At 41.9% G+C, this 25,931-nt stretch overlaps 1 protein-coding gene across 6 annotated transcripts; it reads left to right on the forward strand.

The window, feature by feature from the left end:
- The first annotated feature begins 27 nt into the window (after positions 1–27).
- Positions 28–23,656, forward strand: LOC129838242 (basic helix-loop-helix ARNT-like protein 2). Of its 6 annotated transcripts, none has more exons than XM_055905055.1 (17): positions 28–3,984; positions 8,694–8,856; positions 8,961–8,999; positions 9,126–9,167; positions 9,853–10,010; positions 10,315–10,403; positions 11,120–11,212; positions 11,965–12,082; positions 12,429–12,575; positions 12,781–13,012; positions 16,005–16,111; positions 16,332–16,479; positions 16,709–16,761; positions 16,857–16,968; positions 17,159–17,243; positions 17,607–17,712; positions 22,271–23,656. In XM_055905055.1, exons 1-17 carry the CDS (start codon positions 3,810–3,812, stop codon positions 22,426–22,428), a joined length of 2,025 nt encoding a protein of 674 aa, XP_055761030.1. In that variant the 5' UTR covers positions 28–3,809; the 3' UTR covers positions 22,429–23,656. The 6 variants fall into 6 exon arrangements, with proteins under 6 accessions (XP_055761030.1, XP_055761029.1, XP_055761033.1 ...); XM_055905054.1 differs by having other exon boundaries at positions 10,318–10,403; positions 22,256–23,656; XM_055905058.1 differs by having other exon boundaries at positions 10,318–10,403.
- Positions 23,657–25,931: the final 2,275 nt, after the last annotated feature.

A 25,931-nucleotide genomic window follows, 5' to 3' on the forward strand; every position in this document is an offset into this window, starting at 1 on the left:
TGTCAATCAGTGTTGCTTCCTAAGTGGACAGTTTGATTTCACAGAAGTGTGATTGACTTGGAGTTACATTGTGTTGTTTAAGTGTTCCCTTTATTTTTTTGAGCAGTGTATAACGTTGTGGGGCTGTAAAGTGCTCTGAGACGCACGTTTACTTTCGCTGTAGACAGGCTGTATTCAATTCTGCCGATTATGTTGCAAACCGTTTCTTAAAAGAAAGCAAACGGGACGAACGTGGACTGACTTGCCTCAATTTGTCCAATAGAAACTCGTTTTAGTTGCAAAACGGAATGCAACTGTTTGAACTAATGATTTCACCCCGGGCTTCAGACGGGGTAATGAGACAGCTGCTACACGTGACGGTTATATGGTTGTATAAGGCAATAATATTTAGGTCAACGCGATTCTTGTTTGGCAAGTGCATACTTACACTTGCATAAAGTCTCGTGCAGATGTCTCGAATAACAGGTGAGAAACATATGTTCGAAAGAGGGGGAAAAAGACCACTCGAATGAGTTTACTTATATATGGTCATTTGTCAGGTTGGACACGGATATTTACACGAGAAAGCAGTGTTTTCACTCACAACACGAAATCGTTCAATTATAGGGAGCCTGTGTATTAGCCTATATAGACAATCACTTTTCCCCAAATAGATGCAAAATTACACTTTAGCCTATCATTTAGAGGATAAAATGAAAGTTTCATTCCTAAATCAGGCTGAAATATGAGCTACACTATAGCCTATTGATAAGGGACTCATGCAGAATACTCTTTAATTAAAATTGTAATGAAAGTGAAATCTTGGCGTTTCATGAATGGTTGTTCTACTTGCTCTGGGCTAGACTATAGCCCACGAAACGATTGTGTGTGAGCGCAATGAACAGAGTGTCCCCTTCACGGGTGGTTTGAGTGAATGAATGCGAGTGTAGTGGTGACTGGTGATAGAGGGGAAGACCGATTGACCTCTTCCGCGTTTTCCTGGAGTTGTGTCCTCATTACCCAAGAGGCTACTTTATCCTTGCACGTGTAGGTCTACGTTTGTATGTCTACCCCCTCCCCGCCTTAGTACAGAGAGAGGGGACGAAAAAATAAAGTTAATTTATACAACAATCCCCCGCCTCTTCTCCCCATCTCTCCTACAGTAGGCTACTTGTACCACATTTGGCTACTCTACCACTTCCTCGTGTTCTGCGGCGCCGGGTTGCTGCTGACCGGCTCCAGCCATGTCCAAAGAGAATTTAGCCGCCGGCGGCAATGACTGGACCGCAGACAAACGAACAGGTACCGGTTTACATATTTGTACCGCGTTCAAGACAACTCGGAAACTGAGCTCCAGGTTGAAAAGGATCAAAATCAACCAATAGGAAACTACGCAAAAACCGTACGCAAATTCTCACTTGGAGGTTCTGATCTTTCCGAGTTGTCGTGAAAGCACCACGTGTGAGTTCTCAAGGCTATGAGGTGATAATTTTTTTATTTCACCTTTATTTAACCAGGTAGGCAAATTGAGAACACGTTCTCATTTACAATTGCGACCTGGCCAAGATAAAGCAAAGCAGTTCGACACATACAACAACACATAGTTACACATGGAGTAAAACAAACATACAGTCAATAATACAGTGAAAATAAGTCTATATACAATATGAGCAAGTGAGGTGAGATAAGGGAGGTGAAGGCAAACAAAATATATATATAAATAAATAAATAAATAAATATATAAAAAGGCCATGGTGGCGAAGTAAATACAATATAGCAAGTTAAAAAAATAACACTGGAATGGTTGGTTTGCAGTGGAAGAAGGTGCAAAGTAGAGATAGAAATAATGGGGTGCAAATGAGCAAAATAAATAAATACAGTAGGTAAAGAGGTAGTTGTTTGGGCTAAATTATAGATGGGCTATGTACAGGTGCAGTAATCTATGAGCTGCTCTGACAGCTGGTGCTTAAAGCTAGTGAGGGAGATAAGTGTTTCCAGTTTCAGAGATTTTTGTAGTTCGTTCCAGTCATTGGCAGCAGAGAACTGGAAGGAGAGGCGGCCAAAGGAAGAATTGGTTTTGGGGGTGACCATAGAGATATACCTGCTGGAGCGCGTGCTACGGGTGGGTGTTGCTATGGTGACCAGCGAGCTGAGATAAGGGGGGACTTTACCTAGCAGGGTCTTGTAGATGACCTGGAGCCAGTGGGTTTGGCGACGAGTGTGAAGCGAGGGCCAGCCAACGAGAGCGTACAGGTCGCAGTGGTGGGTAGTATATGGGGCTTTGGTGACAAAACGGATGGCACTGTGATAGACTGCATCCAATTTATTGAGTAGGGTTTTGGAGGCTATTTTGTAAATGACATCACCGAAGTCGAGGATTGGTAGGATGGTCAGTTTTACAAGGGTATGTTTGGCAGCATGAGTGAAGGATGCTTTGTTGCGGAATAGGAAGCCGATTCTAGATTTAACTTTGGATTGGAGATGCTTGATGTGAGTCTGGAAGGAGAGTTTACAGTCTAACCAGACACCTAGGTATTTGTAGTTGTCCACATATTCTAAGTCAGAGCCGTCCAGAGTAGTGATGCTGGACAGGCGGGCAGATGCAGGCAGCGATCGGTTGAAGAGCATGCATTTAGTTTTACTTGTATTTAAGAGCAATTGGAGGCCACGGAAGGAGAGTTGTATGGCATTGAAGCTCGCCTGGAGGGTTGTTAACACAGTGTCAAGAGAAGGGCCAGAAGTATACAGAATAGTGTCGTCTGCGTAGAGGTGGATCAGAGACTCACCAGCAGCAAGAGCGACATCATTGATGTATACAGAGAAGAGAGTCGGTCCAAGAATTGAACCCTGTGGCACCCCCATAAAGACTGCCAGAGGTCCGGACAACAGACCCTCCGATTTGACACACTGAACTCGATCAGAGAAGTAGTTGGTGAACCAGGCGAGGCAATCATTAGAGAAACCAAGGCTGTCGAGTCTGCCGATGAGGATGTGGTGATTGACAGAGTCAAAAGCCTTGGCCAGGTCAATGAATATGGCTGCACAATACTGTTTCCTATCGATAGCGGTTAAGATATCGTTTATGACCTTGAGCGTGGCTGAGGTGCACCCATGACCAGCTCTGAAACCAGATTGCATAGCGGAGAAGGTATGGTGGGATTCGAGATGGTCGGTAATCTGTTTGTTGACTTGGCTTTCGAAGACCTTAGAAAGGCAGGGTAGGATAGATATAGGTCTGTAGCAGTTTGGGTCTAGAGTGTCTCCCCCTTTGAAGAGGGGGATAACCGCAGCTGCTTTCCAATCTTTGGGAATCTCAGACGACACGAAAGAGAGGTTGAAAAGGCTGGTAATAGGGGTGGCAACAATTTCAGCAGATAGTTTTAGAAAGAAAGGGTCCAGATTATCTAGCCCGGCTGATTTGTAAGGGTCCAGATTTTGCAGCTCTTTCAGAACATCAGCTGACTGTATTTGGAAGAAAGAGAAATGGGGAAGGCTTGGGCGAGTAGCAGAGGGGAGGGCAGTGCTGTTGACCGGGGTAGGGGTAGCCAGGTGGAAAGCATGGCCAGCCGTAGAAAAATGCTTATTGAAATTCTCAATTATAATGGATTTGTCGGTGGTGACAGTATTTCCTATCTTCAGTGCAGTTGGAAGCTGGGAGGAGGTGTTCTTATTCTCCATGGACTTTACAGTGTCCCAGAACTTTTTTGAGTTTGTGTTGCAGGAAGCAAATTTCTGCTTGAAATAGCTAGCCTTGGCTTTTCTAACTGCCTGGTTTCTAGCTTCCCTGAAAAGTTGCATATCACGGGGGATAGTTTATTGTAGTCGATGCTATGCGCCGGGTGGGATTGAGGGGAGCTGTTTCCATGTCTTTCGCTTTGAAAAACAATTTTGGTTCTCCCCCAAAATGTAGGTCAGTGGAGCACACTCGAGGAAGTCCTGGGACGCGCTCGTGGAAGTTTAATAATTTTGAACATATTTGTTGCATTCTACCATGTAATTTCGCAGGTAGGAGTTGGCGTGATTTTATTAGAATATGTGCATGGTGGAATTGTATTTATGGTAAACCTTGTGTAAAATAGATATTCTGTTCATGCCTTTGGTAATTTTGCCTAGACTAATAATCTATGTCGGTTAGCCTGTTAATCAAATAAAATGGCACCAATCACGAAATTTATGCTTGGATTAAGTTTGCACCATATCCTGTTCAGTCGCACGTATAGCCTAAATAGTGTTTTATATATGTGTTTGGGTAGCCTAAAGTCATATCCTAGCCTACATGTTTTCATAGTTGTAGAATTTCAATGTATCGCGGCAAATTTGTACTTTTGGTGACGAGAATTTCCCATGTCTAAAGCATTCTGATGCATTGCCACATGTTCGTAACTTGATCTCCATGACCGCATTGTGATTCTGGCGATGCATGGTAAAATGTTAAAGAATATTTTCAATAAGTGGGTTATGAAGCAGTTTCCAAATTCTCAAGGTGGGTGGGTGGATTTATTAGAACGCAGCCCAAAACAACTATTGTTCAATCCCGAACGTGCAAGCTAGGCTAATATGCAGCATGCATGCTTAATAACATCATTTCCCATTCTGTAATTTGTACATAACATCCAATAATGTACATGTTATGAATGTAGTTTGAATATGGTCACTCATGTCGCTCCTTTGCAAATAATACCTATTTGCAGCATAAAACATTTGTAAAAAATGTATAGGCCTGCCTGGCACATTTTAATTGAGCCTATATGCTACATCAAATAGGCTAGCTGCGCTTTGGCCAATATGTAATTTGTTTAGGCTATGTAGGCCTGTGTTCAGTTATTTTGTAAAATACCAGAGCCCATAACTTGATAACTATTCAACGCAAGCTGCACGTGAGCGTTTGGACTCTTATATAAGAGGTCAACTGTAGGTCAATCAAGCTGCAACACTTGGGATTTAAAAAAAAATTCTTGCCTCTAGTCTTTATGCATTACCATCATACCCCAATAACATGTCCTGGGTTGGTTTATATAGGACTATAGTTTCACGTTAACAATATGAAATGCAAAGGGACACAATAAGCAAATATGGTGTGACTTTCCTTTATCAATAACAACATTATCCTTTTTGGGAGACTACTGACAGTCTTGCTCTGGACATTGGTTGACAATTCTTAATGGTGTTGTAGGCTTATCACCCAATTACTGTAACAATATTTATTTATTCCTGACCTTAATAATTATTGATCTTAAAGTAGTACCAGACCTAAAGGTGTTCTAGGATGACAAACGTTACACAGAAATGGATAAAGAGAATGGACAGAGGAAATAATGTATTACATAGCACTCTGTTAGGCAACCAATTGTTAAAACCGTATTGCCCAACAGTCAACTGTACTTCGCCTGAATAGCATAGATTCCCCCATTACAAGATGTATTGTTTTGTATATTTGAATAAACAAAATGTATTCTACTGTCAGCCCTCTTTCTTAGTATTGTATCTCATGTATGCATGTGTCCAACATGATATTGTCGTTTTGTCTGGCCCCTAGTATTATTCAAAACCAATGCAGAGGTTGGTGTGGGGGTGGGGTGATTCCTGTGGGAGTGAAAGGGGAATGGCTGTCCTCGGGTGAACTAGTCAGATTGGCCAGTGTGACAGGTGTAGAGTTGCCTCCCCGTTGGCTTAAAAGACAGCCAAAGGATTGGAACTATTTTCAGATAATAAAAACAATCTTCCTTAAATTAATGGAAGTGTAAAGCTAACATTCCTCTGACAGAAAATGTGCAAACACAAAGAGGTATGATTAGCCATAATTTGCTGGGGAGGAAGGTAGCCTAGTGGTTAGAATGTTGGACTAGTAACCGAAAGGTTGCAAGATCGAATCCCCAAGCTGACAAGGTAAAAATCTGCTGTTCTGCTCCTGAACGAGGCAGTTAACCCACTGTTCCTAGGCTGTTATTGAAAATAAGAATTTGTTCTGAACTGCCTTGCCTAGTTAAATAAATTAATGATTAACGCATAATTCATTCTAGGCTTTTACATGTAAGATTGATGAAGTTTGTGCAGGATAACTTCACTGGAACCTCCCTTTTTCCATGAGAGATTATGGGGAGATGAGAAAGGCTAGTTATTAGTGTCCAGGTTTACATTATGCACTATCGGGTGTCTACAATTTCCTACAAGTATAATATAGAATTTGAATGGAGAAAGATATGTGTAATGTAAACTAGTAATTAGTATAAGTACCCTTGTTTATCAGGTGATAAACTACATGCATTTTTTTCAGTGAATATAATCGGGATAGGGAATCTGAACTCGGATACTCACCAATACTGCTTTAACTAGATACTGCCATAACATCATACTGCCATAACCTTATACTGCCATAACATCATACTGCTGTGCTGTCTAATCAACTTTTAGACATTAATGTTCTAGTTGTACCAATAACCCTATCAACACACTGGGGTTCTTGTGTGAGAGTGAGTTCTTATGTGAGAGTGGCACGTGAGTAGTGAGGGATAGGGGAGGTTTATTATGAGGCACCAGCCACAGGAATCTCATCTGATGAGGGAGAGTCCTTTTGAGGGGCCATTAATTTATATGGGCTGTGACTGCCAGGGTTTTCATCATTATCATCAGCTGAAGACTTGGTCCAATGGAGTAGTGCGATCCTCGCCACATTTATCCAGCCAGGAGAGGGCATCATCCATGGAAGGTTCAGAAGCTGTATTAGCAAGCTCCAATTAACTCCGTCACACAAGCCTTACTTGTCATCTCTTAGGAAGCCAGGTGTAATTTAGTGTATCATTCAAGGTGATTAAATTTTCCTTGTTTCTGCACCACCCACTCATGTCCTGCACAACCAGGGAACTTGTTGAGGTCTGGTTCCCAGTTGTCAGTGAGTTTGCGTTTCCCTCTGCATCTCCTATTAGTGACAAGAACTGGATCAACATTTAAGAAGAATACTGTCAATTTTTTTCTTTCAGTGAACAGAAATTAGTTTCTGCTTGTATCCCAATCCCCCTAAGACACACACACCCTAAGGGGTTGGAAGCACACTGAGCATATAAGGATTAACTGTCTTGTTCAAAGGCACAACAGCAGGAGATGACATGGAGAGAGGCTGGCCTAGCCAGCTGCGTATTTACCGTATTTCTTTGATTCGAAGTAGGTCAACCAAATGAATGTGTAGCACAACTAGTTCCCCACATAACTGCCTAATTGTATTTGATATGACATTGTCTTCCCCTTTAGTTAGTTACTGCAAAATATGGATCTCCACTCTTCGCTTTACAATTGTGTTGGATTTTATGAAATGTATGATTAGAACATCATTTATATCAATTTTCAGTTAATAAATGTTAATGTATCAAAGCATTCTAAATGTACCTCAACCCTGAGCTACTCACTGTCTTTGTCAAACATCAAAAAGCCACAATGTTTCTACTTGATTGTGCAACAAACTTTTTCAGATTTGTCTTAACTATTTTCATGAAAATTGAAAAATAACTAAACGGAGATTAACCCTACATGATGATACAATTACAGAATTAGCAAAATTATAAAAATTACCGTAGTTCCACTACCATCTCTACCTGTGGGATATTTCCACTTGTTTTGCTTTTATGCTACTACAATTTCTCATGCATGGTGAGATGCCTGCAGGAAAAGGAAGAGAGAGGGCAGGGCTGGAATTTTTTCTGCATTCCACCTCAATGTCAGAAATTACCCCCAAATTCCTAGATATAGCCTAGGTTAGTTCATTAACCATTATTTATAAACATTTGTTACATTAGAAGCATTAGAATCCCAAAACATCTTCCACCTTTTAAACAATATTTCAAATAAAATGTCACCGTAGAATGGGGAGACGTGCAGGAAGTAGGTAAATGTTACAGCATTATATAAGCAGTGAGGTAAGGCGATAGCAGAAACCATCAGTCAAACACATGCTGGGGGAAAACTGGGATAAAGCCAGTGGTTAGACGCCCTCTAATGGTAACTCATCACGTGCTGCGCGACAGCCGGGAGAAAATGTCTGCCAGAGGTTGGTGTCTGGTAGGCTGATTTAGGTTGGAGAGTTCATTCACCTCACCTGCCAGATTTATGGCTTTCAAGATGATCAGTTACAAGATGCAAGGCAATTTCCAGTTAGCTGAACTTAAAACTAATTTACACTGAGGAACATTTGTCAATAGGCTTACAATTGAGAGTTTATTTACGGTCCTCTCAAGTGGATGTTAGTTAGTGCATACACACGTATTATGTGACTGATCAATACAAGAACATTTATATTTATAAGACGGTTTAAAAGTATTTTTATTTTGAAACTTTTTACACAATATTTTGCACACTCCCAGGCAGCTTGTAGTGATACAACGTTCCAACCATGTGTATAGGATGCTTGAGGTCAACATCCATTGAGTTGGTATTTGGGCCATCTTCTGGGGAAAGCAAGTAACTGCATTCATTCGTTATTTTATTTTGTCAGTCCTGTTGAGGGTTTCAGTTGATTATCGGGGATATGTGAATGTTATTCATGGAGGTTTCCAACATTGGCAAATATAATAATCTCGGGCATTAAACAAAACACCAACCCATTTTGTCCCCGTAATGGTGTCAGTGCTACAATAATGCATCGATTTGACCGTGGGTGAATTACAAAGGATGAGAAATCTAAGCTAATGTGTCAGTTTTGTATGGTTCTTGTGCCTGTGGTTTAGGACCCTTGCAGTTAGGAGAAACCAATAGCCTTCCTGTTTCTCGGCCTGACGTCATAACGCCCCACCTGGCAGGAGCCATGCCTAATGTCATAACCCCCCACAAGGCAGGAGCCATGCCAATCCAAGAGCTGTCTAGGAAACGGAAGGGGGATATAGACAACAGGTAAGAGCAGAGAGACCTCACCTTTCATAAATCAGCATAAAAATAACAATATTCTTATTTTTGTCTCTTACCCGGTGGACTTATATTTTGTGTTCTCTATGCAGGGAAAATGGTGATGCTGAAATGGAGGAGCAACAGAGCAGGTATTTGAAGATTATTTAGCAATGAATTTTATTTCAGCACTAATCTTGGCAAGATCTCTCAGAGCCAGGCCAAGTGTTGAAATGAATCATTTTAAATAATAATAACTATTTCCCATTCCAATTCAGATCGGAAGACGATGATCAACAGGTGACAATAAAATGCTTCAGGTAAGAGCCTGGCATACATATTCATTTGGTATATTGAAAGGGAGTTAAAGGCCAAATGCAGCCGTTAAAAAAAATCTCAATATCAAATCACTTCTGGGTAACAATTAAGTACCTTACTTTGACTGTTTTCAATCAACATGGTCAAAAGAAACACAAATAGCTTCTTAGTAAGAGCAGTTTCTCGAGCAAGAATTTCTCTAGGACTGTCTGAGTGGTCCAGGGGAAAACTGAAAACTAGCTGTTTGGCAGATTCACCAGGCAGGCCAAAACTCCATCCCACCAAAACTGGCTGAAATTTCAGGCTGTCATTTCAAACAACTCTTACACTAAAAGGGTATTATCGTCATTTTCACAATTTCACAGTATTATTCCAACACCATGTTGCGGAAATATATATAAAACACAGGAAAATCCCATTTTTGACTGAACTGGCTTTAGCAAACAGGAGGATACTTTAATATTATATATGACATAATACTACAGTAGTAGTAATACTAATACCGATACTGAAGCTGGTGGTACGATGCGAGCAACCACATCAACGTAACGCCAATAATAACAATAACACACACACCCTAAAGGATATCATGCTGACTTGATAGCAACCCATCAGACACCTGTATACTTAAGTGTGTGAGATATGTGTGAGAGAGACAAATAAGTGTATTTGTGCCCTCACTCACAGGGAGCCACACAGCCAAATTGAAAAGCGGCGGAGGGACAAAATGAACATCCTTATTGACGAGCTGTCAGCCATGATCCCCTCCTGGAACCCCATGGCCAAAAAGCTTGACAAACTCACGGTTCTGCGAATGGCTGTGCAGCATCTCAAAGCCCTGAAAGGTAGGCCTCATCATTCCAAACTGCCCCTACAATACAGTATCACACCAGGCAATCTGTGCAGCACCACACATCTCTTTAAGTTAGGTCTCATGAAGCTATACTAATGCAGTAAGAGCCTAGGACACATTGTGGCGGGAAAATACACAGCTGTGCACAAATAGCTTGGTTCATTGCTGCGTTCATTGCTGATAATATAGATTTAATATTTCTGTATATTTTTAACTCAATTTATGATAGAAATGTCGAGCTCCTAAGGGACAGGTACAACACAGACAACAGCTCAGTGCTGTGTTCGTCTCGTCAGCAGGTGCCAGCAGTTCCTTTACTGACTTTAACTACAAACGCAAGCCTTCGTTTCTGCCTCAGGATGATCTCAAGCACCTGGTGCTCACGGTAGGCCGCCCTTCAATCTGTCTCAATCTCTTTCTCCAATCAACCAAGATCAATCCCATTTGGTATTGTGGCAGCAGTCACAACAGTAGGGTAGGATTATGTGGTCTGTCAATTTCAGTTTTTGTGTGTTGAGTCTTCTAGGCTCCAAAAATAGCTGATAATTTTGGTATTGATATGGGAAATATAATATTAACCAATAATATAGTGACCTAGGATTATTCCTTTATGATTACAATGATGAGGTGAAATCTACAATTGTGTGGTTTTTATCTTCAAAGTGCTACATTTTATCCAAAGTTATGAGAGCGCGGTGGGCATGTTTCTTCTTCAGACTCTAAGTATACACTTTCTTTCTTGGACAGTAACACAGGTATACCCTCTGGGTTTGCTACAGTATTTTTCCATTCAGGCATTAACTAACTTTACTCTGGAAAATCCCTAATTAGAACAGGATGTGTCAACCGCTCAATTCTTTGTAGAATTAAATCATATAGAAATAGCCAGTTCTTTCCCCTCGCTTGGAGTGTTCTGTTGTTTAACCTTTGCCTGCTCTGATCTCCCACAAGTGTGCATGTTTGTCACACAGAGTCTGCCATTTTAGAGTAAACAGAGAGAGTAGATACACACTGATGGTTTCAAAATACTGTAGCAGTGTCAGTGTTTTCATGGATCCAGATTGAAATATATTGAGGTCGTGCCGTGTCTCATTTCCCCAGGCTGCAGATGGGTTCCTGTTCGTGGTGAGTTGTGACAGGGGGAAGATCCTCTTTACCTCAGAATCCGTCTTGAAGTTCCTCAACTACAGTCGGGTCAGTGAACTGGTTATACTTAGGCAATAAAGCCAGAGCGGGTGTGGTATACGGGCTGATATACCATGGCTTTCAGCCAATCAGCTTTCAGGGCTCGACACACCCAGTTTATAATATACGATAAGCAGGTCTGGCAGTCTTAATTTACTACTTAATTCTAAATTGAGCTAATTATTGTGGTGGATTCCAACAATGTCACTATCACTCAATCCTATCTGTTATCCACTTAAATACTCTCAATGACAACTTTAGGAAAAGTCCATTACTTAACAGTGCTATCCCATTCATTTAGTTCCATGGTTTGGTTTTCTTTGGCCATTTGTAACAGGCACCCCATGCCCCTACCACTCTCATTGATTGTTAGCTAGCGGTGGCTAAAGTTAGCAGACGTTTGTAGTGGCTGTCTAAAGAGAACTGAACCATGTATTCTCCTGGCCCATAGACTACTTACATGGTGAGGAACTATCTAACATCAAAATGTAAAATACTGAAATTCCCTTTTAATACCTTATCATTTCTGTACCAAAGTAAAGTTATATCTGAATCTGTTTCATGCTTTATATTGTGGAGATGATGCTTGAAGTGGAGACTGGAGGTTTAATCAGAAAGTTCAGGTGGTTCTGAAGTGGGGATCTGAATCAGTTGTTTCCCCTAGTTCAGAAGTATAGTTGGCTAGCTCACACAAGATTTGGTTCCGGGTTCTTAGATGAATAATTTGGTTCTGATAATTAAAGTGCTGTTTTTGTTTACAGTTGGAACTAATTGGACAGAGTCTTTTTGATTATGTCCACCCGAAGGACATTAGTAAAGTGAAAGAGCAGCTGTCAGCCTCAGGATTATACCCTCGTGAACGGCTCATAGATGCCAAAAGTAAGTCTGCAAAGACTTTATTTAAATGTATCTGTTTCTGGGATTTTCATATCTATTTCTCTGTTTTGATTTGTTTTTGTCTTGTTGAGATGCAGTTAAAGCTATGTCACCACTATAACGGTATTACTTTAAAGAAAGTTGCAGCTTTTATCTCAGTTCTATTAGCACAGGGGAAAGAGCAGAGAGCCTGCGTTCTGTTTGTTGTTGCTTTACTGGTTTACACTTTGCCCTCGTTCTCTTTTGAGGTCACAGTCACTTTCTTATTATGTTCTGTCTTCAATGTGTTTTTTTAATATTATAAATATGAGATGATGTTGTTGAATCATAGGCTCTCCCGGTTCTTTAGCAGGGTTACAGGTGCAGGACCTTCCTGTGGGAGCAGTTCAACTGTGTACAGGGGCACGGCGCTCCTTCTTCTGCCGCATGAAGCACAGCAGAACAGTTATGAAGACAGAAGACAAAACCATCCAGCCCAGCAGCCCCAAGAAAAAGGGTGAGAGAGCCATGCAGAGACACCTTCACTCAATACATCGTAAGAACAGAGCAAAACGTAGTGGTCATCAACCCAGAAGCACAATTTATTTTTCTTGATTCCACCTCACTGAGGTAGTTGGTTAGCCCTGATAGGGCCATGATTGAAATTGCATATGGGCATTAAATGTATACACAAGTTTTATGTACACTGTCTCCCCCTGTAGAGTCTCAGCGATACTGCACTGTCCATTGCACTGGTTACATGCGGAGTTGGCCATCCACCCAGCTGGATGCTGAGAGCGACGATAACGAGTCCTCCCATCTGTCCTGCCTGGTTGCTGTGTGCCGCGTTCACCCTAACGATGCCTGTCAGCCCTCACGAGAGGTCAAGGTCAAACCCACCCAGTTTGTCACTCGCTTTGCAATTGACGGCAAGTTCACCTTTGTGGACCAACGGTAAGTTGTGCCTCTTATTCCCTCCACAAACCTTTTTGCGATTTTCGCTCATTATTAAATATTCTTGGCAAGTGTTGGCATAATTTTGAACAAATATTGTTCATAAGGGGGCATTGTGGGCATAGCCTTCACGTGGTGAAAAACACTGGGAGGAAAATAAAACCGAATCTATACCCTGTGAAAGTAACCACACCTTTCGATTTACTTCTGGATCAAGTCCGCTAATCTTTTCAACAGGCTTACCGATTATATAATCAAATTCGTAATATATACAGTATATACAGTTATATTTGTTTTTACTGAGTTTTTGCACTTAAGACCCTTGCACTACGTTTTTGCCCATTGAAGACCATTCAAAAAGTCTACAAAAGTTAAAAAACTACAAGGCTGAGGGGCAGTCACTTCCTGGTAACTTTCATACCGTATTGTTCTCAGAGTTTTGTTCAGATTCTATCTCTTTCTGCTGAGTTGAGTATGTTTTGATACATACTGTAATGTTAAATTGGCCTTGGTTAACATTACAGTTATACCCTGGGTAACCCAACCTGTGCTTGTATTAACAGCGAAAGAAACAAATAAAGAGAAAAGCAATGACGTTGGTTAAGGCAGGCCTGGCAGGCAGTCATCTTGGATAGAGTTTGCCATGGCACCCCCTACCCATACCACAGTGGCTGTAAGTGTAATGGGGTTTCCCCAAGTTTTCCAGCAACTGGTCTGAATGCATTCCAAATGAGACAATATACCCCTTGAAGAGATGACTGTACTGATTATTTCAAGAGATGGCAACAGTACAATACTAATACTATTGGTTTGAAATACAGATTATAAGTTGAAAAATGTTTACTTGGAACATTGTGTTGGAAATATCATTTTTTATATAGTAAGCATGTCACGATAAAGACCTAACTTATCGATTGTCAAATAGGCAGCTCCATTTCACAACGGGAGCACTTTCACGTATGTGAATTTGTTATTGTGACCCAGGCTGTCTTAAAATGTAACACTGGTGGTGAGATCTTCTGACCAACAGCAGAGAGTGCATTGAAGGCGTCAGTCCAGTTTGATTTACAGTTGATGTCGGAAGTTTACATACACCTTAGCCAACTACATTTAAACTCAGTTTCACAATTCCTGACATTTAATCCTAGTAAAAATTCCCTGTCTTTGGTCAGTTAAGATCACTACTTTATTTTAAGATTGGGAAATGTCAGAATAATAGTAGAGTTATTTATTTCAGCTTTTATTTCTTTCATCACATTCCCAGTGGGTCAGCAGTTTACATACACTCAATTAGTATTTGATAGCATTGCCTTTAAATTGGTTAGCTTGGGTCAAATGTTTCAGGTTGCCTTCCACAAGCTTCCCACAATAAGTTTGGTGAATTTTGGCCCATTCCTCCTGACAGAGCTAATGTAACTGAGTCAGGTTTGTAGGCCTCCTTGCTCGCACACACTTCTTCAGTTCTGCCCACAAATTTTCTATGGGATTGAGGTCAGGGCTTTGTGATGGCCACTCCAATACCCTGGCTTTGTTGTCCTTAAGCCATTTTGCCACAACTTTGGAAGTATGCTTGGGGCCATTGTCCATTTGTAAGACCCATTTGTGACCAAGCTTTAACTTCCTGACTGATGTCTTGAGATGTTGCTTCAATATATCCACATGCACCAGTCCCTCCTGCAGCAAAGCACCCCCACAACATGATGCAGCCACCCCTGTGTTTCACGGTTGGGATGGTGTTCTTCGGCTTGCAAGCATCCCCCTTTTTCCTCCAAACATAACGACAGTCATTATGGCCAAACAGTTCTATTTTTGTTTCATCAGATCAGAGGACATTTCTCCAAAAAGTACAATCTTTGTCCCCATGTGCAGTTGCAAACCGTAATCTGGCTTTTTTATGGCGGTTCTGGAGCCGTGGCTTCTTCCTTGCTGAGCGGCCTTTCAGGTTATGTCGATATAGGACTCGTTTTACTGTGGATATAGATACTTTTGTACCTGTTTCTTCCAGCATCTTCACAAGGTCTTTTGCTGTTGTTCTGGGATTGATTTGCACTTTTCGTACCAAAGTATGTTTATCTTTAGAAGACAGACCACGTCTCCTTCCTGAGCAGTATGACGGCTACATGGTCCCATGGTGTTTATACTTGCGTACTATTGTTTGTACAGATGAACGTGTTACCTTCAGGCGTTTGGAAATTGCTCCCAGGGATGAACCAGACTTGTGGAGGTCTACACTTTTTTTTCTGAGGTTTTGGCTGATTTGTTTAGATTTTCCCATGATGTCAAGCAAAAAGGCACTGAGTTTGAAGGTAGGCCTTGAAATACATCCACAGGTACACCTCCAATTGACTCAAATTATGTCAATTAGCCTATCAGAAGCTTCTAAAGCCATGACATCATTTTCTGGAATTTTCCAAGCTGTTTAAAGGCACAGTCAACTTAGTTTATGCAAACTTCTGACCCACTGTAATTGTGATAATGTGAATTATCAGTGAAATAATCTGTCTGTAAACAATTGTTGGAAAAATTACTTGTGTCATGCACAAACTAGATGTCCTAACCAACTTGCCAAAACTATAGTTTTTTAACAAGAAATGTGTGGAGTGGTTGAAAAACGAGTTTTAATGACTCCAACCTAAGTGTATGTAAACTTCCAACTTCAACTGTATGTTTACAGTATAATTCATATTATCTGTAAGTGATTTTATTTTTGTTACTTTTGAGTGAGATTCTTTCTACTTTGTCATTTAATCCCAATTCAGAGAATAAGAACCCAGCTCACTTTACCGTGGTCAAATGTTTGACAATCATTCCAGTTACTCTTTTCCATAGAAACAGAAAGGCTGCATCATGTACATTGATGATTATAGTTAGTATTTATTGTGCCTTTCTGAAATGATGTACATAGTTAGAGCTGGTAAGTGGACAGAAGATATCAACCTGGTACTGTCGTGGGTTTATAGAGAATAACAGCCTCCTTGTCTCTGTCCTTCAGAGCCACTACTGTTCTGGGCTACTTGCCACAGGAACTACTGGGGACGTCTTGTTACGAGTACTTCCACCAGGACGACCTGCAACACCTCGCAGAGACACATAGGAAAGGTAATTTTGAATAGTTTGGTTGTCTTTCGTATCGCAAACAGATATGAATTATATTTCGGTTGCTTTATTTTGGGTTACAGAAAATGACCAGGTTCTTACCTTTGTCGCATGGTAAAATGGTAATTACACCATAATAACCTGTGCATTACTTGTTTTTTTTTGGGTGGGGGGTGATTCAAGCACATTTCAGTGATAGAAGTGCTGTTTTGTGTCTCAACAGTTCTCCGCAGTAAAGAGAAGATTGAGACCAGCTGCTACAAGTTCAAAACTAAACATGGCTCCTTCGTCATGCTTCAAAGTCAGTGGTTTAGTTTTATAAACCCGTGGACCAAAGAAGTGGAGTTTATTGTGTCAACAAACCGAGTTTTGTAGGTGCCTTTTCACATTAGGTCTAGAATGTGGTTTGAACAATCTATAATGATATTCAGTAAAATACATTTCATTTAATAATCTGCTTCGAGTCAAGACAAGTTCAGTCAAAATTGTCCCATTTTGGACCCAAAATGTAGCTGTTGTTCAAGAGTCCTCAGCGTTGTACTAATGACATCATACAAGGGATGTACAATGATTTGTCGTCTGTTCCCTCTCCACACACAGGGGACCCGGTCACACAGAAACTGAACAGCCGAGCAGCTCCAAGCTGTTGGACGGTAAGGAAAGGAATATTTGTCCTGGTCATTCTGGATGTTGTTTGGGTGTGTGGACCGACCTCAGCTCATTGTCCTGACCCCTCCCTCTGTTACAGAAGAGAGCAAACGTACTATCCTTATCCCTGGCATCTCCAGTGGCATAACCACTATGATCTACGCTGGCAGCATAGGGACCCAGATAGCAAACGAGCTCTTGGACTCCAACAGGTGTGTTGTGTGTATTATGGCATTGTTTTACAGAGCTTTGTTTGACCACCAGGAGGAAGCTGGTACTTGTACAGTCAGCTTACATCGTTTTTTGTTTTATTGGCTCCTGAACATTTTGTTACATTAGTTCTGCTTTCTTCCACCGCCAAAATGTCTCTGTTGCATAGACGATGTCTCTGTGTCTGTGCAGGGTCAATTGTTCTCCATCCAGTGGAACCTCCAGTCCCTTCTGTCCACCTCAGGACAGGTCTCCAATGGTCTCCTCTCATGCCAACGTGAGTCGCCTTACCTACCTCACCTCTCATCCTGCAGTGTCTTTAGGGAGGCAGTAGTTGCATGATGACTATAAAAAAAAAACTATTTTCATTACAGCATAAAGGGAGAGAGCATGGTGTTTTTTACATGCAGGTCACGACCATAACCCCTGGAGTTCTCCCTATGAACATATGCCTTGCATAGACTACAAACTTTTAAACTGATTATAATATTTTGATGTACTTTAACTTATCAATAACCAGGGTAAATATTACCCCTCTTAATAGGTGCGCTTGAATTGTTTTGTGAATGGAACTTTTTATCAAAAAATCTATAGAGTAAAGATGTTATATATTGTTATGTACCCACTTCTCCTCTTGCAGACACCAAATGATGAGGTGACTGACTCAGATACAGTGAGCAAGTCTGGATCAGAGTCTGCTTCAAAGGGGGCCACATACGCTGGTAGCGACACACATATGGACACAGGTAGTTACCATTCAAAATCCTATACAAAGTCATTTTATTCAAAACATTTATTTCACCTTTATTTAACCAGGTAGGCCAGTTGAGAACAAGTTCTCATTTACAACTGCGACCTGGCCAAGATAAACCAAAGCAGTGCAACAAACAACACAGAGTTACACATGGGATAAACAAATGTACAGTCAATAACACAATAGAAAAATCTATATACAGCAGTGGTGGGCCGTCAGGGCCTGCAAGGCCTTCTCTGCTGGCCTAAACATCATCAGAATATAATTTTTTTTTAAATATATTTTCCCACAAATATGTATTAAATTATTCCCCAGAGTAAGAGTTATACTCTTCATTTCATAGCTTTCCTCTTGGTTGCACTGCTTCCAGCCCCAGGTTGAGATTTGGAGGGCTGGTCTTTATGTTAGATCTTTTATCCAATCATATTCAGCCATCATGTGTTGCCAGGGGTCTAAAATCTGCCCCCAGGCCTTCAGAATCAACAGTGCGGGCGCTTGTCACTTATAGTGAATGGAAATGAAAATTGAATGTCAACCAATCAGCTTTAGAGTTGGCTATTGTACGCCTGCTGGCTGGCTCCAGTGTTACACAGGAGCCAGCTAGCAGGCGTAGTGCGTGCACGTCTTTTGATTGGATTACCAATATTGAGAGGCAGGTCCTATGGAGATCTAGGAAACTGAATTTGATAAACAAATTAATTTGCGTACTACTAAGCTGTTTTTTCAACCCACAATGGCGGAAGGAGGAGAAGATATCGATTTGGTCGAGGATATAATTATAACGCCATTCTCAAGACGAACTTTTCAAGAAAAGTTAGACATTGTAAGGAGAGGTCGCCCGACGCCACAAAGTCTGTCACAGGCGGGAAAGGGCTTCGTTCGCTCGCCACTTTCAAAGTTTCAACTACGAGCGCTGTCAATGGCTCCTTGGCTCCGAGAAGCACTGCAAACTGTACTGCTGGGAATGCCTATTATTTGCAAGTGATCGATTTGGTGTTTGGAGCCACACTGGCTTTGCAAACTTGAGTTGTCTAACCAAGGCAGCAACGAGACACCAAAGTTACAGCTGTGCACTAACAAGCAATGGTGCTTTTGAAAACTTTTGGGGACACCGGAGTGGATCTACAGCTCAAAGAACACGCGCGCAGGGCAACGGAGCTGCACAATGAAAAGGTGAAGGGAAATATTGAAAAGACTCATTGATCGTGTCATGTTTTTGGGTAAACACTGTTTACCCAAAAATGTCAATTTGTCAATTTCAAGGTGACGCAACGCCTGGTTATACTGCGTTTCTGTCTAAATGTATAGTGTCTAGAGCCATGGCATCATAATGAGGTAGATTAATTCGGGTGGGACTGTGTAATACCTCACTGAAGGCCCAGGCCCCAGGCTCACGTCACGCCACTGATATACAGTGTGTGCAAATGTAGTAATACTAGGGAGGTAAGGCAATAAATAGGCCATAGTGGTGAAATAATTACAATTTAGCAATTAAACACTGGAGTGATAGATAGTGCAGAAGATGAATGTGCAAGTAGAGATACTGGGGTGCAAATGAGCAAAAAAATGAATAACAATATGGGGATGAGGTAGTTGGGTGGGCTATTTACAGATGGGCTATGTACAGGTGCAATGATCGGTAATCTGCTCCGACAGCTGATGCTTAAAGTTAATGAGGGAGATATAGACTCCAGCTTCAGTGATTTTTGCAATTCATTCCAGTCATTGGCAGCAGAGAACTGGAAGGAAAGGTGGCCAAAGGAGGAGTTGGCTTTGGGGATGACCAGTGAAATATACTTGCTGAAGCGCGTGCTACGGGTGGGTGCTGCTATGGTGACCAGTGAGCTGAGATAAGGCGGGCTTAGCAAAAACTTATAGATGACCTGGAGCCAGTCGGTTTGGCGACGAATATGAAGTGAGGGCCAGCCAACGAGAGCATACAGGTTGCAGTGGTGGGTAGTATATGGGGCTTTGGTGACAAAACGGATGGCACTGTGATAGACTACATCCAATTTGCTGATTAGAGTGTTAGAGGTTATTTTGTAAATGACATCGCCGAAGTCAAGGATATGTAGGATAGTCAGTTTTACGAGGGTATGTTTGGCAGCATGAGTGAAGGATGCTTTGTTACGAAATAGGAAGCTGATTCTAGATTTAATTTTGGATTGGAGATGCTTAATGTGAGTCTGGAAGGAGAGTTTACAGTCTAATAATGATCAGTGATCGGTTGAAGAGCATGCATTTAGTTTTGCTTGCATTTTAGAGCAGTTGGAGGCCATGGAAGGAGTGTTGTATGGCATTGAAGCTCGTCTGGAGGTTAGTTAACACAGTGTCCAAAGAAGGGCCAGAAGTATACAGAATGGTGTCGTCTGCATAGAGGTGGATCAGCGAATCATCAGCAGCAAGAGCGACATCATTGATGAATACAGAGAAAAGAGTCGGCCTGAGAATTGAACCCTGTGGCACTCCCATAGAGACTGCCCGAGGTCCGGACAACAGGCCCTCCGATTTGACATACTGAACTCTATCAGAGAAGTAGTTGGTGAACCAGGCGAGGCAGTCATTTGAGAAACCAAGGCTGTTGAGTCTGCCGATAAGAAAGAGGTGATTGACAGAGTCGAAAGCCTTGGCCAGGTCAATGAAGACAGCTGCACAGTATTGTCTTTTATCGATGGCGGTTATGATATCGTTTAGGACCTTGAGCGTGGCTGAGGTGCACCCATGACCAGCTCGGAAACCAGATTGCAATCTTAGAAGCAATGCATTTACATGATCTTTCATTTACCTAGACTGTAATCAATCAGACAGTTTTTTAAGTGTATGTTTGGGTTACTTAGTTATACTTAGAGTGATCCCTTGGTTAGGGAAGTTTACATACACTTAGGTTGGAGTCATTAAAACTCGTTTTTCAACCACTCCACAAATGTCTTTTTAACAAACTATAGTTTTGGCAAGTCGGTTAGGACATCTACTTTGTGCATGACACAAGTCCTTTTTCCAACAATTGTTTACAGACAGATTATTTCACTGATAATTCACTGTATCACAATTCCAGTGGGTTAGAAGTTTACATACACCAAGCTGACTGTGCCTTTAAACAGCTTTGAAAATTCCAGAAAATGATGTCTTGGCTTTAGAAGCTTCTTATATGCTAATTGACATCATTTGAGTCAATTGGAGGTGTACCTGTGGATGTATTTCAAGGCCTACCTTCAAACTCAGTGCCTCTGCTTGACATCATGGGAAAATCTAAACAAATCAGCCAAAACCACCGAAAAAGAATGATGGACCTCCACAAGTCTGGTTCGTCCTTGGGAGCAATTTCCAAACGCCTGATGGTAACACGTTCATTTGTACAAACAATAGTACGCAAGTATAAACACCATGGGACTACACAGCCGTCATACCGCTCAGGAAGGAGACGCGTTCTGTCTCCTAAAGATGAACGTACTTTGGTACGAAAAGTGCAAATCAATCCCAGAACAGCAGCAAAGGATCTTGTGAAGATGCTGGAGGAAACGGGTACAAAAATATCTATATCCACAGTAAAACGAGTCCTATATCGACATAACCTGAAAGGCCGCTCAGCAAGGAAGAAGCCATGGCTCCAAAACTGCCATAAAAAAGCCACACTACGGTTTGCAACTGCACATGGGGACAAAGATCGTACTTTTTGGAGAGGTGTCCTCTGATCTGATGAAACAAAAATAGAACTGTTTGGCCATAATGACTGTCGTTATGTTTGGAGGAAAAAGGGGGATGCTTGCAAGCCGAAGAACACCATCCCAACCGTGAAACACGGGGGTGGCAGCATCATGTTGTGGGGGTGCTTTGCTGCAGGAGGGACTGGTGCACTTCACAAAATAGATTGCATCATGAGAGAGGAAAAGTATGTGGATATATTGAAGCAACATCTCAAGACATCAGTCTGGAAGTTAAAGCTTGGTTGCAAATGGGTCTTCCAAATGGACAATGACCTCAAGCATACTTCCAAAGTTGTGGCAAAATGGCTTAAGGACAACAAAGTCAAGGTATTGGAGTGGCCATCACAAAGCCCTGACCTCAATCCTATAGAAAATGTGTGGGCAGAACTGAAAAAGCGTGTGCGAGCAAGGAGGCCTACAAACCTGACTCAGTTACACCAGCTCTGTCAGGCAGAATGGGCCAAAATTCACCCAACTTATTGTGGGAAGCTTGTGGAAGGCTACCTGACACGTTTGACCAAAGTTAACCAATTTAAAGGCAATGCTACCAAATACTAATTGAGTGTATGCAAACTTCTGACCCAATGGGAATGTGATGAAAGAAATAAAAGCTGAAATAAATCATTCTCTCTTCTATTATTCTGACGTTTCACATTCTTAAAATAAAGTGGTGATCCTAACTGACCTAAAACAGGGATTTTTTTTACGTGGATTAAATGTCAGGAATTGTGAAAAACTGAGTTTAAATTTATTTGGCTAAGGTGTATGTAAACTTCCAACTTCAACTGTATGACTAACATAACTTTGTGTATTGGTTGATTTTGATGACAGCCCGTTCTCCCCCAGGAGAGAGCTCCCAGATTGACCTGGACAGCATGGTGGGACCAGGCCTCGGTATCCTGAGCAACGATGAGGCTGCCATGGCCGTCATCATGAGCCTGCTGGAGACTGATGCCAACCTGGGAGATGCAGTAGACTTTGACAACATGCACTGGTCTCATTAGCAGAGATTCAAATGCCATGAATTTAGGAGAAGAATTTAGATTCCAATTCAAGATTAGAAAAATTATATTTATTCTTATCGACATTACTTCATTTATTTATTCAAGCATTTTCAAAGAGGATTTCTTTATATTCCTGAATTGGGATTTCAATTCACTTCCAGAATTGAAATGGAATTGACCCTCAACTCCATCAGTCCTTAACTCTGTAGTTTATGGTTAGACAAACTCCATCCAGGGACTCTTTTCGTGTGCTCGGCTACCAAGAAAACAGATTTATGTGCTTCTGAGGGACTTCTACAGCTCTCTGTTTAAGTTTCAGCAAGAGATATCCAGCCTGCGCTAAAACCAGCTAACTCTTTGGTGGCTTGCACAGCGGGTTCAATTGGTGGGGATTTTTTTTTATCAATGTTTCAATGTAACTGAATGTATACTAAAAACCACCCGAGTTTGCCTATATCTGGGGGCTCACAGATCGATACCAGTTCGGTACTCTTGGGGTTCCCGCCGGTGTGAAAGTGATCAACTCAAATTCCAAGGGAGTGGACGAAGGCATAGGTTAATCAATTACAAAGTATATTAACTTTGAACACTGATCACTTGTGTGAATAACTTGAAATGAAACATTACAACTGTGTCTTCACTCAAATTGTCATTGTCTGTTATTACAAAGTGAAATTGTATATTGTTCTGTCTTTTTGCTCTTGCATTGTAGGCTTCTGTGTAGGTGAATCAATATTGCTGCCATGTCTATTGTAAAGACAGCGGCATACCTTTTTCTGAAGTCACTCAGAGGTAGAGCTGCTTCTCTTAATGTTTTCATTTACACTGAAACAGAACACCCTGAAGATGCACCTGCAGGGATGTAATGGAGGCTAAACGCACACACTTTTTAAGTTTGTGAAAAGCATTTACACATTTATTATGCAACGTTGGCGTTGTTAGCAATAGCGTGTGTGTTGCCTATCCTAGAGGAACACAATGGAAATAAGCTCTCAGGCTTTATTATGTTTTGTCCTCAATGGTTTTAAGTATCTGGTCTTCAACTTTTTAATGATCAAATAAAATTCTCACTGCCCATCACCACAACCAGCATTCAGCGCTTAACCACTTTAATTCTTTACTACCTCATCCCTGTGTATCTGCCTTATACAAACACATCCTAGTTGATTTGAAATGTGGAGGTGTGAAACTAATCCAGACAAGGAAAATAATGCTTGCAAACAACCTTTTGAACCTCGCTTCAACAAACTATTGCAAAAGACTCTTTAGTCCCAGAACCAAATATCAGTGAATCCGTAAAGACTTGAATTGTAATGATGTGTGCACTCCTGCAGTGTTGATTATTATTGAACTTTTTGGGTGAGGGAAGATCATGGCTTCATGTGCAAAGAATCAAGTAATCTGGTACAGAAAAGCAAATTAATTGGCTGCATGTCAAACTTTGATATTCTTTGGCTCTGACCAATGTATCCACGCTTAATTCGCAACAAACTCTCCTAATCTTGAAGAGGTTTGTTACACGTGGTGGAGAATGCGGGCATATGGACTGACCATACTGCTGGTTAGGTAGAATATATATATTTTTCAGTTAGCACTCGAAAGGGGAGTCAGGTTTTTTTGTAGCTTTGTTGGTTACGTCAGTTTGCTCGGGGAAATAAGTATGGAGTATGAGGCAACTAGAGTTCAACAAATTGCTCATCAGGATGCAATGCGAATGTATCAGGACACGTTACAGGTTCAGCACCGCACCAACCAGCTGCTCAGAGAGGAGCAAGAGAGAAATACCCGGGAGTTAAGAGAAGGCCTAAAGGGGCTAGCGGACCAAATTGGGGCTCAGTTACCAGCTGCAAATACCCAGAGGCGGGCCAATCATTTTCTTCAGAAAATGATAAAGCAGGATGATGTGGAAGCATATGGATGAAAAAACCTGATGCACATGATTACGATAAACTAAAGGGAGAGATTTTGACTAGACTGGGAGTGACCGATACCGTGAGGGCACATCGCTTCCACCAGTGGTCCTACCGACCTGGACAACCCCCGAACACAGATGTTCGACTTGATTCACCTGGCACGGAAATGGTTGCGACCGGAGACCCGTTCATCCGCCGAGATCTTTGAGATCATCGTACTCAACCAGTTTCAGCGAGGTCTACCCCAAGAAGTTTGACGATGGGTTGGCCAGAATGAGGTACTTTCTGCCGACCATCTCGTGGGCCTGGTTGAACGGTATTGTACGGCAGGAACAGCTGAGCAGGCACAACAAACATGTGCATGATGAAGGTTGAAGGGAAAGCGGTTGAAGCACTGTTGGATTCCGGTAGTATGCTAACCCTGGTCATTGCAAACCTAGTGCCGACTCATAAACTGGATACAAGTCAGGATATCAGTGTTACGTGCATTCATGGGGATACCCGCTCATACCCCACAGCCTAAGTGAGCATACAAACCGAGAACGGGCTGCTAGATTATGAGGTCGGCGTGGTCCCAAAGATGCCATATGATGTAATACTGGGTCGATTATTTGCGAAGTTAGGCCAAAAGAATGGCATTTTTGAGAAGCCAACAACCCTGACCAAGCAGGAAGTAGCATGTAGCCTTCAACCAAAGCCAAGAAAAGAGATGGTCTCCCAGGGGCCAACGTCACAGGTGCTTGTAGGGGAGGATGAGGAAGAAGTGGCAGACCTCGTCCATAACGAGCAGCCCAGTACTAGTGGGGCCAGGGTAGATCTGGATCCAGAGGACGACTATCTAGAACCAACAGACCTGGCAGGGTCCCTGACTAATTTCAGGATCCAACCCTGCAGCAAGCCAGAGCAGATGTGCAGGTCGTAGATGGTACTCCCATAAATGATGGGACGGTGCCTAAAAGTTTTCCCCACTTCATCGTGAAAAAGGGTTTGGTGTAGAGTCTCAAAAATAGGGGTTGATGTGGTGGAACAGTTGCTGGTCCCCACCCGGTACCGGAGGACAGTACTGGATCTAGCTCACGAGCACATTCTGGGTGGACACCTTTTGGTATTGATAAAACCCGAGGCAGGATTGTAAGGAGGTTTTACTGGCCAGGAATTCAGGCTGAAGTGGCTCGGCATTGTGGAGAGTGCCCGGAGTGCCAGTTAACAGCTCCCAGACCAGCTGTTAAAAGCCTGTTAGTGCCACTCCCAATAATCGAAATGCCATTTGAAAGGGTAGCGATGGATATAGTGGGCCCACTACCCAAATCCACCAATACATTCTGGTCATTCGAGATTATGCCACTCGCTACCCAGAAGCCATTCCCCTTCGGACGATGGCTTCCAAAAATATTGCCAAGGAATTAGTGCTCCTGTTCACCAAGGTAGGGGTTCCAAAAGAGATCCTGACTGACCAGGGGACCCTTTATGTGCCGCCTTATTGCGGACCTTTGTAAATTGTGGCAGGTGAAACAGTTGAGGACATCGGTTTACCATCCTCAGACGGACGGGCTGGTTGAGAGATTCAACTGCACCCTGAAGTCAATGCTC

Source organism: Salvelinus fontinalis, chromosome 39 (genome assembly GCF_029448725.1).
Source record: "Salvelinus fontinalis isolate EN_2023a chromosome 39, ASM2944872v1, whole genome shotgun sequence".
NCBI classification, from domain to species: Eukaryota; Metazoa; Chordata; class Actinopteri; order Salmoniformes; family Salmonidae; genus Salvelinus; species Salvelinus fontinalis.